This window comes from Phalaenopsis equestris, unplaced genomic scaffold (assembly GCF_001263595.1).
Source record: "Phalaenopsis equestris unplaced genomic scaffold, ASM126359v1 Scaffold000359, whole genome shotgun sequence".
Lineage (NCBI taxonomy): Eukaryota > Viridiplantae > Streptophyta > Magnoliopsida > Asparagales > Orchidaceae > Phalaenopsis > Phalaenopsis equestris.
In genome coordinates, this window is record NW_018164801.1 from 1,049,071 (window position 1) to 1,063,206 (window position 14,136).

Consider the following 14,136-nt stretch of genomic DNA (forward strand, 5'->3'; position numbering starts at 1 on the left):
CAGACTCCATTCTTCTTTAAAATTCTTTCTCTGATCTTCTTTTACTCGCTCTATTGTCCTATCCTCTTAATTACCAAAAAGGTATCATTACCACCTTCATACTTACTATGTAGGGTTGGAGAAAAGTCAAATTTAGTTAGAGCTACAGAAATCATCCAAATTGGTGAATTTGCAGGTTTTGGGTTACAATAAGGACAATTCGCTTGGGAGCTTTTGTTATCTAATTTGTTTACTAACGATTGTAGTGATTGTATTTTTGTGCATGGTATCTATGTTGTAGGTTTTGGTCGAATATGCTCAGCTTAATTATAAATTAAAATGCTTGCCATCAGCATGATTTAAAATCCTTGTTCATCATTGTTGACATGATTCTCCTATATAATCTGCAGTTAGGCCTATTTTTTTCCTGATTCTGTGACCTATGCTTAACTAGAAAGAGCAGTCTTTGCATTTTGTGAATCAGACTCTTTCATTTTGGTCTTGTTGTGACAAATATGATTATTTGATTTAACAAAATATATGAAGGAAGAAATGCATAACATTTGATATACTTTTAGCACTGTTGCAGTATTTTTTAAAAAACGGGATGTGTAAATTTGGTGCAACATGCAAATATCATCATCCACGAGATAGACGTGATGCACAACATGTGCCATTAAATGCTTTGGGTCTTCCAATTCGTCAGGTAACTGCTTTCCATTAGTTTTTTATTTTCCCCAAGTTTTTGCACTGCTAAACTCTTTCAAGCACTTCCTATGTAAGGCCTCATCAGAAGGCTTTTATACTTGTTGATAAATTGTTATATACTAAGTGCATGATGGAGCATTTTTTTGCTAATTCTTGTCAAATTCTTCCAGGATCAGAAATCATGTCCATACTTCATGAGAACAGGAACTTGTAAATATGGAATTGTATGCAAGTTCAATCATCCACAGCCTGCTACTTTTGGGCCCGTTCTTCCTCTAACTGGCTTTCCAACTTATGGATCTACAATGGCTTCTGCAGCATTAACATCCAACCTGCCTCTAGCTGGAGTTTCAAGTCACCACTCACAAAACCTTGCCGCATATATGTCTGTTTTCCTTCCATCTTTCCCTGGGACAATGCCTGTGCAGCAGGGTTGGCCTGCTTACATGGTTAGTAGAAATATTGAGAAGTTAAACTCTAGGAAAGCTCCTTTTAAGTTTTCTATCACTCAATAAATTTGTTAGAGTTGCATAAGTAAAGAGTTTTTATAATTGATATTTCATGCCAATCTCAATAACTAGTTTTATTTTTCGAGTTTAACAAGCCATGTGGTTTCATGCTATCTACTGAGCGTGTTTATGCTTATGCTTGCTATCTTACTGTAATTTACAGGAAGTTTGTTGGAAAACCATAAACAAACAATTTGATTGATATTTAAGTATATTTCTATGAGGAGACCTTAACAAAAGAATAGTTGTTTTACACTAATATACTTTGAAGAGTACTTGTGGCATTTTTGCATGCATGTTAATTCATAAAATTGACACGATCATATCCATGCCATTTTTTTACAGTATGGAAACCCAACTCAGTTTTGTGTCCCCAAAGTGAAGATATATTATGTTGTACTTCTTTTACCATCTATATCTCCTGACAGATATATCAATCATATCCCTACAGATCAATCTTTGCTCTTCCAAAATAAAGTGTTTTATTGATTGTTCCCCTCAAGTATATAAGAATCCATTTCATCATCTCCTAATGATGTTTGTCTGGATTACCTATATACTTGCTGACCACTCTTACTGCATATGAAATATCTGATATTGTACATATCACATATATCAAACTTTCAACAGTTGAACCTTAGGGGGTTCTTCCCATCTTTCTTTGCTCTGCTTCAGACTTAGGAGATAATTCCTCTGATAGTTTGAAGTGACTACATAAGTGCACACTAATTTTGTCTCATGTTGAACCTGTGTAGGACCTTCTCAACGTACTTTGTCTAAGATAACTTCATTGTACTTGCACTCTTATCCATACTGATTTTCATCCCGAGGATTTTCTTGGTTGAACGAACCTAAATCCTTCGTCTCAAATTTTCTTGATAATTGCTCATTCAATTCCTTGCTTTTCTTCATATCTCCACGTGCAATAAGCATGTCATCTATATATAAAAGAAGATATAACAATTACCATAAATTTTAAAGCAACGGTGGTCTACCTTACACTTTTTGAGAGATTCAAAACAAAAAATTTGAACACAAACGTACAACACAAAAAATCCAAAAAAACACAAGATTTAATGTGAAAAAACTGAGAATAGAAAAAATTTGCAGAGCCACATCGCACCAAAAAATTCACAATGAAATAAGGAGAAATGCATAGATTACTCCACTCTCACTGTTCCTCTCTACAATCCTGAAACTCTCAAACACTCCTCTCTTGATTGCACAAGAGAAGCCGTAGAAATCCAACATAAATCTCGTTGTACTGCTTGCTCGGTTCCGCTCTTGTTACACGCAATGTCGAAATCACCTTCATTGTATAGAAGTCGAGAAGTTAAATCCCTATCAGAAGAGAAATCCCCTTGGCGTTGGGGCGCCGCACCATGACACTTTCTTTCCAAATGCTCTGTCAGTCATTCTTATGATCACTGGATCACACATCGTGAGCGTGTGTTTCCAATGTCTGTTTCTGAACCTGGAAATGAACATGCCGCGACTCATCTATGCCCAATCAGGGTGTATGACTTCCAATCGCTCTGTTCTGAGAAGTATCTAGCACTAGTCTGGAGCGTTCCCTTGGGCGCTATGGTTACCCCTCTGCTAGGGACAGGGGTGCCTCCTTGGGTGCTGGATTCTCCAATCTCAATTAGGCTCCACACATAGACAACTGGTTATTACATTGTCTCTTAGCATTGTTGTGGTATATATGAAAATTTAAAATGATCTACGACGAAGTGAAAATAACACAAGAAAAATTCACACAAAAAGAACACACAGATTTACGTGGTTCAGCAAATTACCTTCGTCTACGGAGTTGCAGAGGATTTTATTACTTAAGAAGTTTACACCGCAATGTTTCAATTTACAAGAAATACTTATCTCAACTTCAAGGAATTACAAAGTCGATATATTCCTTCACCGTTGTTTCTTCCTCGAGGATTACAAGAAACTCTCTTTCTTTCTCCCTCTCTCACCTCTCCTCTCTACTAACTCTCTTTCTTTCTCCCTCTCTCTCACCTCTCCTCTCTACTCGAGAGAGTAACAACCGAAGGACTAGGAAGTGCTGCCTTTGATACTTCTTCTCTTGTCGCGAGTCAACGCCCAAGAAGAACACAAGTAGTAACCGTGTGATGCTTTCTTCACCCGTAAACCAACGTAGAAGAAAAACGAGGGAGAGCCAGAAAAATATAAGGAAAACCACTTTTTTGCTTTTTTATTTTTGGAGAGTAATTGCTGCAAGCTGCAGCATTAATTGGTTGGCGGGACCCACCAAAATAAAGAATTGTGCCTCTTCCAAGAATGGGAGGCGGGAACAGTTGAAAGAGGCTGCAAGCAAATTTTTTTTTTTGTAAACCGGGCTCCACCTCAATAAATCTCCAACTTGGAGACCGGTACACAGATTACAATGTCTTCTTCCTCACACTGATATCCTCCGCTGGCGGCGTAGCCTTTTTCCTCAATTGTGCTATCCTCCACCTCTGCAACTCAAGACTTTTGTCTTCAAGCTAGAAGACAAACTGAAGCTACACACAACTTCAGTTTCTCCATAGTAACATCTTTTGTCAACATATCAGCAGGGTTCTAGCTTCCACAAATTTTTTTAAGCAACAATGTCTGTCATCCAACAATGACCGAATGAAGTGATACCTGATTTGAATGTGCTCAGTCCTTATGTGCTTAGTCCTGGATCTGGACTGAAATGCTGGATTTCTGACAAGGAATATGACACTCTGACTATTACTGTGGAGTATGCCCTTCTGATCCTTTTTGCCCAATTCTTTCAAGAAGCCATGTAGCTATATAATGTAGTCATATCATCTATTTTGCAGCCTCTGACATTGCTATGTACTCAGCTTCTGTAGGAGACAATGAAACTGTCTTCTACAGATTAGAGCCCCATGATACTGCAGTGTCACCAATAGTATAAATATAATCTGTAGTACTTCTGGTATCATTGTCTCCAACTAGATCAGCATCAACATAGCCCCGTACCTTTGAACTCTTTCCTGGAAACACAAACAAATTTCTGCAGAGCCTCTTAGGTACCTCAAGATCCACTTCACTGCTTCCCAATGTTCCTTTCCAGGATTATTTATATATATGCTAACAACTCCCACTGCATGGGCATTATCAGGTATGGTGCAAACCATAACATACATAAGTGAACCAATAGCTGAAGGATAAGGAACTTTACTCATGTGATCTAGTTCCTCCTCTGACTTGGGTGACTGATTCTTGCTGAGTTTAAAGTGACTTCCCAATGGTGTGTCAACTGGTTTGGCCTTATTCATGTTAAACTTGCTAAGTACATTTTTTACATACTCAGCCTGAGAGAGTCTCAACATGCCTCTGACTCTATCTCTGACAATTCTCATATTAAGGATTTGTTTTGCAGCTCTCAAATCCTTCATTGCAAAGTGCTATGACATCTGCTCCTTCAGATTATTGATCTCCTTAATACTAGCACCTGTAATAAACATATCATCTACATACAACAGTAGGATGATATAAGAACTGTCAAAATAACTGACATAGCAACAATGATCTGTCTGACATCTGCTGTACCATGCATTGTGCATGAAATTATCAAATTTCTTGTACCACTGTCTAGGAGCTTGCTTCAGGCCATACAAGCTCTTCAATCTGCAAACTGATTCTTCCTTTCCCTGTACCACGAACTCTTCAGGTTGGTGCATGTATATGTTTTCTTCAAGATCCCCATGGAGAAAAGCTGTCTTCACATCTAACTGCTAAAAGAAGAGATCTTCAGTAGCTATCACATCTAACTGCTAAAGGAAGAGATCTTCAGTAGCTATCATAGACAGGACCATTCTGATGGTTGTAAGCTTTACCACAGGGGAGAAAATCTCGGAATAATCAATACCGTGCTTCTGCTGAAAACCTTTTACAACAAGTCTAGCCTTGTAACTCTTACTGTTATCATGCTCAGTCTTCACCCGGTACACTCACTTGTTGTGTAATGTCTTCTTCCCAGATGAAATATCTACTAACTTCCAAGTCTGATTTTCTAGCAGAGAATCCATTTTCTCCTTCATGACAAGCTCCCACTTGCTCGAATTTTCACCTTGTAAGGTTTCTTCATAACTCTGAGGTTCTCCACCATCTGTCAGCAGAATGTAGTTCAAAGCTGGAGAATAACGTTATGAAGAACGTCTAGCCCTTTCTGACTTGCGAACTACAACTGTAGGGATAGACTGCTCTGAAACTGACTGTGGAACAATAGGAGTGGATGCCCCGGATCCACTCTCTTCATCACCTGCATCTCTGTCCTGCACTGTGACCTCTGGTAAATCATCAAATTTTACTAACTCAGATCCTTCAGCACTGTTTCAGAAACTGTACTGGACTTGTTCACGTAACATTCTCATTGAAAATCACGTTTTTGATTCTTATAATCTTCCGACCCTGATCATCCCATAAATGATATGCAAATGTCTCATCTCCATAGTCAATGAAATAACAGTTCCTTGACTTAGCCTTAAGTTTATTACGCGCATCAGAATTAATGAGAATATAAGAATGACAACCAAAAGTTTTAAAGTGAGAATTTTACCTCTTTCACACTCTAGATTTCTTCAGGTAATTCACAGTTTAATGGAACAAATGACCCTTGTTGATCAAATAAACTGCAGTACTGACTGCTCCTGCCCAGAAAGTAGGTGGTAGTCTGACGTGCAATCTCATTCATCTATCCCGCTCATCAATGGTCCTGTTCATGCGCTCTGCAACACCATTTTGTTGTGGTGTCCCCGGAGTATTCTTCTCTATTTTGATTCCCTGAGCTGCACGGTATTCCTTGAACCAACCATCAATGTACTCATCACCATTATCAGACCTCAGACATTTCAGCTTTAAGAATGTTTCTGTCTCAACCATGGTCTTCCAAGTCTTGAACAAACTGAATACATCAGATTTATACTTCAAGAAATAAATTCATACCTTTCTGCTATGATCATCAATAAACGTGACTTAGTAAGTAGTAACGAGAGCCTTCAAGAGATGCCACTGGAGAAGGTTCTCACACATCTGTGTGTACAAGATCCAGCTTTCCTGCCTTTGATGTCCTGTCACCTCTTGAAGAAACTGACCTTCATTTGTTTCTCCATAATGCAACTCTCACAGATGTCGAGATCAACTGACTTTAGTTCTAATAGCTTACCTCTGGACTGAAGTTCCTTCATACCTCTCTGACTAATGTGGCCAAGTCTGCAATGCCACAACTCTGTTGTGCTCTCTGCAACAGTAGTATCAACACTGTTAATTAAACCAGTAGTCAATATAACGTATCTGTTTTCTTATCCCTAGCCAGTACCAATATTCTTTTAGTAACCTTCCATGTGCTATCTGAGAAAACTATTGAATGTCCACGTTCATCAATCTGTCCAACAAAAATGAGGTTCTTCTTCAGTTCAGGAATGCATCTGATCTTTTGCAGAGTTCACTTGTTCTTGTTTGGAAGTGTAATATCAATATCTCTCATTTCTACCACATTCAGAACTTCTCCATCTATTAGATATAATTTTCCAAAGTCACCTGCAACATAATTCCACATCAATTTCCGATGGAAAGTTGTATGAAACGAAGCTCCTGAATCCAGTATCCAGCAAGTTACTTGTTTACCGGGCCTTGACTTGCACCTGCTTCTATTCTTTGATTTTGATCTTCCCCTGTTTAAGTTCTTGTCAAGTGATTTCCCTTTGGAATCAACATTTAATGTTGAACTCGAACTTGAGATCTCGCCAGAATCTTTCCTGCACACCTAAGTTAAAATCAAATCACGAATAACTTCAAATTTCAGTTTCGATTTACCTGCAGAATTAGTGACAGCTATCCTCATAGCTTCCCAACTATTTGACAATGAGTTAACAAGATCAGTGCACATATCTCATCATCAAATTCAATTTCCACAAACGATAATTGATTTGTGATAGTATTGAAATCATTTAGGTGTTGTACAACAGACGTACCTTCCTCCATTTTCAAATTGAATAACTTATTCATCAGAAATACCTTGTTATTCGTCGATGACTTGTCATACATACCTGACAAGACTGCCATAAGATCTGCAGTCGTCCTATCATTGATGACGTTATGTGCAACGGACCTCGATAAGGTCAATCAAATAACCCCTAGAACCCGTCAATCTAACAGATTTCATTCAACTTCATCAATTCTTTTAGGTCTCTTCCCCAATAACGAAAGATGGAGTTTCTTTTCATAGAGGTAGTTCTCTATCTACATCCTCCAATAACTAAAATCTGTGTCATCAAGCTTCTTGATCCGTGAAATCTTCACTTCATCTGCAGTCATTGACTTTGATACCAGTTGTGGTATATATGAAAATTTAAAACGATCGACGACGAAGTGAAAATAGCACGAGAAAAATTCACACCAAAAGAACACAGATTTACGTAGTTCGGCAAATTGCCTACGTCCACGGAGTTGCAGAGGATTTTATTACTTGAGGAGTTTATACCACAATGTTTCAATTTACAAGAAATACTTATCTCAACTTCAAGGAATTACAAAGTCGATATATTCATTAAACTTTTTTTTTTCCTCGAGGATTACAATAAACTCTCTTTCGTCTCCTTCTCTCTCACCTCTCCTTCTCTTTACCCGAGAGAGCAACAACCAAAGGACTAGGAAGTGCTGCCTTTAATACTTCTCCTCTTGCCGCGAGCCAACGCCCAAGAAGAACACAAGGAGTAGTAACCGTGCGATGCTTTCTTCACCCATAAACCAACTTAGTAGAAAAATGGGGGAGAGCCAGAAATAAGGAAAGCCACTGTTTTTCTTTTTTCTTTTTGGAGAGTAACTGTTGCAGCATTAATTGGTTGGCGGGACCCACCAAAATAAAGAATTGCGCCTCTTCCAAGAATGGAAGGCAGGAACAGTTGTAAGAGGCTGCAAGCAATTTTTTTTTTTTTTTTTGTAAACCGAGCTCCACCTCAACAAGCATAGTTGTATCAGCATAATGCTGGCAGAAAGACCCTCAGCCTTCTGTACAACGTCAATTTTGATGTTGGTGACAAAGAAAATAAATCTCAATAAATAATCAAAATGACTTACCCAGTACTTCAATTACTTCAATAGGGTGGTCAGGCTTTTGTTTCAGTAGGTTGGCACACATTGCTGCAGTCTTTGCTCTGTCACATGAGAAAAGGCTCAAAAAAACGTCTCCAAAAGATCTTAACGCTATGAGAAGAAGGGACCCAAAATGTTTATCACAATCATCATTTTGGATGAGCCAAAAGCACTTTTGACAAAGAAACAAAAAAATTTCATCCTTTTTTTGTCAATGCATTTTCTTTTCTGAAATACAGAATTGGGTTTGCATTAACATAATACTTAAACCCGAGCTTGTGATTTTTTATGTTCTTCGAGAACAAAGGCACCTTAACTCTTTTTATCATACTTGTAAAGCATCTTATTGAGACCTCTCATCTTTAATGACTCCATACTGGCAAACTTTAGGTGTTATGAGAATATTTCAATCATGTTCAGCTTTTACTATTGGATACTTGCTCTTCCTTCGTTTTTGAATCTGTTGGAATTATTCTTACATTGATTGACGTTAATAAAATTGATTATTTTTTGTTCTTGGTTTTCTTAATATATTAACACAAACCTATAGTTTAAAACTCTTAGCTGGTTAATATCCAAGGCACATAATTCATGGAAAACATATCTTTAAGACATTTGGTTTAATTTTTTTAATGTGTTCTTCACTCATTTATGCAATCATATTTGTGTGGTTCGTTTGCTTATAATATTTTATATTATATCATTTAAAAATTCAGTTATAGGTCAATTTTAGTATTCCTCGGGGTACTTTAATATTTTAGTGCTTCATTACTTGCCTCATATTGTTTACAAAATTTGGTTGATTTGCATTATTTGCATGATGATATTGAAAATTGGATGGTAATTGTAGTTATTATAGGCCTTTTGCTATTGTGATCCTTACATTATTCTAATTTTTCATGTGTATGATTTAACTTTCTTTTATGATTTTATTATCAATTTTGTAGATTCTTTTGTCTTTTCTTCTCCTTATGAATTTGCATCCAACCTTTTACCAGATCTCTAAATACAAATTGATCCTAAAGTTGTTTTAGATAATGTGGTTCTGTTCGATATTGATCACAGATTTCGGAGATGCTTAATTTGTTACTATGATAAACTTGTTTGTGATGACTCGTAGATTGTTTTGCAATTGCAAAATATTTGATTTTTTTGTTTTTTTTTTTTATGATATCACTAGCTCAATTTATAGAAGTAAAATATGTCCAAGTCAATCAGATTGATGTAGGATGGTAGTCATTTTTTGGTAGTGTTTTACCTCCAGTCACTATAGCTACAATACATTACAGTTTGTTATCTATGCCTTCGTTTATGGCTTACATTATATATGCATTGATTCATGCTAACAATTGTTGTTACTGTTTATGATGCTTGTTATTGTTCAATTTTGAGCCTTTGAGGGCATTCTGGCTATTATTTTGAAGTTGCAAAAAGGCGTTGGCTATTACCACACTTATACCATAGATTTCAAGGAAAATTTGCGGTGGATTTGAAATTTGGATACTCCCATTTCTTGACAATTGAATTGACTTGGTTGTAATTATGTTAAGTTTGTGCCAAACCTATCAATTAAACTAGTGATGAAGGCCTATCAATAGATATTTTGGGGCATATAAATTTGGAAATTTATTTACTATTATTTATTTTTCTAGTATTCAATCTTATTCATGCAAGTTGGATGTGTGATTCCAATGATTTTAGTGCTAGAATGAAAGCCCAATTTTACACATTTTCGTCTCCTTGAACTGACTAAAGCTTGAATTTTATTAGCCAATCCTTTCCTTGTCCCTATTTCTTTTAGGTATCTTGTTATTTGCTTGCTAATGTTCTTGAGTTAATTAAAATTTTGTATATTTGAGATTCTACTTGCGGTGAATAAATTGTTATGACTCACTGAATTTGATTAGTTCAAATTTCTGGTTGATTTCTTTGAATTTATTTTATTATTTATTTATGGTTTGGTTTTTATTCTCGTGATTATTTGTTTGCTCCTAAAGAAAGCAATTGTTTGCATATTTAGTTATAGTTTTATGTGTGAATTCTAGGTTCTCTTTCGTAATTCATATCCGTTATATCATTCTACTTATATTAAGAAACCTACAAATTTATTATGAATAATAACACCTCGTTTTTGGAATAAGGAGATGATAAGGAAGATGTTTTTACGGAGTAATGGGTCAGCAATGATGTACAAAAACAAAAGGAGATGGTTGGTCTAATGGTTCATTCTTGCTATGGTGGCAATATAGATGATGTGTATTTCTGGTTTTTTTTTTTATATATTTTGGCCTCTTAGGTAGTTCTCTGTTCATGAAATCTCTTATGTACCTAGCTTAAACTAATTTAATCCACTATTTAGGTTGTTCCATAACTGTGCAACCCATAAGTCTGTTTAGCCTAAGTTAGCTAATTTCGGCTCGATTGAACAAAGTAGTCAAATTGATTTATTTGGCTTAATGTGATGGGAAAGCCTCTGTGGACAATTAATTATAGTTTCAGGCATCTTTTGTATTCTCCAGTAGGAAACACTGTTGATTTGAAATACAGAAAATGTTTACAGGAACAAACAAGTTTCTTTCTGCAAGAGATTTGTAATCCCTTAAAATTCTGAAGGGGAGTAAATTTTTTCTTTTTTTCATTGAATCCTAGAGAAGTTTTAATTCTTCAAAACCAGAGTCTATATTATTGAATAAATTTCCCATTATGTTTGAAAGTTGTTGAAATCATCGCCATGCCTTTTTAACACCGTATTAATGTTCTTATGATGAGGATAGTCTTTGGTGGGTGCACTGCTGCCATTTCATGTACTAATTTTATTTTAAAATTAAGTTATTTTCATGAATTTCTTTTACACAAATATTAGCTTTGTTGGTTTTGGAGATATCCACGTTCCTTAGGAGAAAATGCCTATTTTTGAAAATTTTGATGTGGTTTGGTAAGCCAGATTACCATCATGAAATCAACTGGTGTTTTATGAATGGCTGATAAATTGACTTTATTCGTTCTTAATAAACTTAGTTTTCTAGCATGGTTCGTTCTATGAATATCTATGGACTTAGTATTTCATCTTAGACAGATGGACTTTGTCTGGCGCGACTGGAGATATTTCTCAACAACTTACTTTTTTAGTTATTACCTTTTCTTTCAGTTTAATATCACAAGATAGTAAATATCAGTATAGCTAAACTGTTATTCACATTGAGTATGCAAGCCAAGCACTTTATCTCTTGAATGGCATATCTTTTTTGGAAGATTTACATACATACCACTCAATTCTTATGTATTCACATATTAAACACTTAAATTTCATTTTTACATATATGCCCACCTTGTATATGCATGAGAAGGTGCATTTCACTTTTTAAAGTTAAAATAGTGATACTTTTTGTGATATGAAAAATTTGGGTGGTCTGAATGTAAAAGGTAAAGTGTTAGATATGCAAATACATAGGATTTGGGCGGCATCTATGTACATTCTCCAATTCTTTTATGTAGGCTTTTCGATATATGCAGGAGTTATTTTTGAGATTTTCTTGATAAATCCTAAAACATGAACTTGCTTGCTGACACGGAGAACATTGCATTTTATCTGTTGGGGTGGAAATGAGATGATAATTTGCTTCATTTTCACTATTGATTTCTCAACAGATTATTTACACATTTACCTTTTGTTCTATTTAAAAATCTCAAGCTGTGAATATGTGTGAAATTTCATTATTACTTTTATATATCAACCACCCCAATGAAAGTCGTCTGCCAAATGCATGATCTAATTTCTATAGTTGAACCAGGGCATTGCAAGCCATCATCCATCCCTGATGCCAAACTCTAATAATAGCGCACAGTCAAGTCTCAGCAGCACAGAAAATTTCCCCGAGAGACCAGACCAACCAGAATGCCAATATTACATGAAAACTGGGAGCTGTAAATTTGGTTCAATTTGCAAATATCATCACCCAAAAGAAAGAAGCTCTATATGCACAAGCACCCTCAGTCCCCTCGGCCTTCCTCTTCGACCTGTAATAATTTTATTTTTTAACGTTGATAGCTTTCCTTACTCATTATGAATTACCTGCAGACCACCCAATTGCTATGCATTTACATATCTATCACATAAACTGAACTTTTTTGCATCTATGCCACCTAATTCTTTCATATAACACCAAAAATACCACCAGTTTAACTTTTAAAAATTGATGGATCTTTTCATGCTTACGTAAGGTGTTATCTATGTAAAACCTGAAGTTTAGGTGCGAGATATGGTAATATATAAAAATTGAGTGGTATGCATGCAAATCTTCATAAGATGCAGACGTTTTACATTCAGCTACATGCGTAAAGAATGAGTAGACAGCCATGTATTCGTGCCTACTCATTTCACTTTATTTTCTAATAATTTTCTCTTGTTTTTGACACCATTTTCCTGCTTTCGGATCCAGGGCGAGCCTGTTTGTTCTTACTACATTTTTCATGGAACCTGCCGTTATGGCCCAGTGTGCAAATTTGATCACCCTTTTGTTGGATACTATAACATGCCAGCAACATATTATACTGATTCTGTGACACATCTTCCCAACCAAAGAAATACAACTAAAACCATGAAATCTGAAATGAATAATGGAGTTCTTTCTGCAAATAGCAACAAGGAGGACAAGAACTCTTCTACACATGCTTCTTCAATGTTGCATATTTCGCCTTCTTCGGAGTCTACGCAGAATAACCTTAACTAACTTCATTTAATCGTCATCAATCAGCTCGGGATCTTTTCCAGGTTTTGGAATTTTCAGAAATGTAATTGCAGTTTTGTTCTCTGGAATCATTCTTACAGTAGCTGGGAAATGGGAGGCTGAGACGTATTTCCCGAGTATAATGGAGGTAAGAAATTATTGCGGCGCTAAGTTAATTTGTTTTGCAGATTGATGTCAATTGTTTATTCCCCCAAAAAACTTGAACCTGAAATGTTAAATTACTGTTTCTGTGCAAATAATGTTAATAATGTTAATGGAATTCTTCTTCAATTCTTCTTCTTTTTTTTTTTTCGGCCTATTGGATGGAAATAAAGCAATGAACCTTACATGTGCTTCTTGTTTGCTCTCAAGCGCAATTGAATCTTATTGTTTTTTTTTCTTGTGCATAAAGCTGAGGGTTAGTTAGTAAAGATTCTACAGTCTAAATCTTAATCTCGCAATTTTATGTATTATTCTCTTTGAAGTTTCTATTTAAATGGTGCCTACCGATGAGATGCACTGCTTCTTTGGCTTGATTTTGGGCTCAGAATATGCTTGATTTTCATGTCTTGTTTGAGCTTGGGGTTGCCCGTTAAAGATTTGCATGATTTAAATTCGTCATTGATATGGTTTGCTTTCATGATTTAGGTTGGGCTAGGTACTTGTCGCTTTGATTGACAGTCTTCGTGTTTTGTAGACTTGTAGTGTTTGCAATTTGTGTTTTTTTTTTGTGGAGCATTGATGCGTTCGTGGAAGGAATCAAATGATGTTGGTCACATTATTTGGTAGCATGGGATGCCTTTGAAGGTGTTAGTTTAGAGTTTGTCATGAAGAGATAATGTGAGTGAAAAGTGCTCGAATGTGTAGTATATTGATTGGAGACTAAGTGAAGTATCTTAAAAGTGTCGGGTTCCACTCACTAAAAGAGAGTGAAGGGGCCCTCATTCCAAGGGAAATGTGGATTCAAGTGGGACTGGTAAGCCTAATATATTACACAATCGTTTGAAGACTTTTAGAAATAAAGATGTAAAATTGAATTTCTACATTTTTTTTTTAAATTTGGGAAAATTTAAGTTAATGTCAAACGTGAGATTAGACAACTCAAC

At 36.0% G+C, this 14,136-nt stretch overlaps 1 protein-coding gene across 4 annotated transcripts in view; it reads left to right on the plus strand.

Annotated features, from left to right (window-relative positions):
- Positions 1 to 13,291, plus strand: part of LOC110026255 (zinc finger CCCH domain-containing protein 33-like) — a 17,158-nt gene extending 3,867 nt beyond the window's left edge. For 3 of the 4 annotated variants that reach the window (XM_020727128.1, XM_020727129.1, XM_020727131.1), the window contains exons 4-7: positions 569 to 685; positions 858 to 1,136; positions 12,086 to 12,322; positions 12,743 to 13,291. In XM_020727128.1, the coding sequence (XP_020582787.1) occupies positions 569 to 685; positions 858 to 1,136; positions 12,086 to 12,322; positions 12,743 to 13,033 (924 nt within the window). In that variant the 3' untranslated portion in view covers positions 13,034 to 13,291. The remainder of the gene's footprint in view (positions 1 to 568; positions 686 to 857; positions 1,137 to 12,085; positions 12,323 to 12,742) is intronic. The other variant, XM_020727130.1, reaches the window with a different exon arrangement.
- Positions 13,292 to 14,136: the final 845 nt, after the last annotated feature.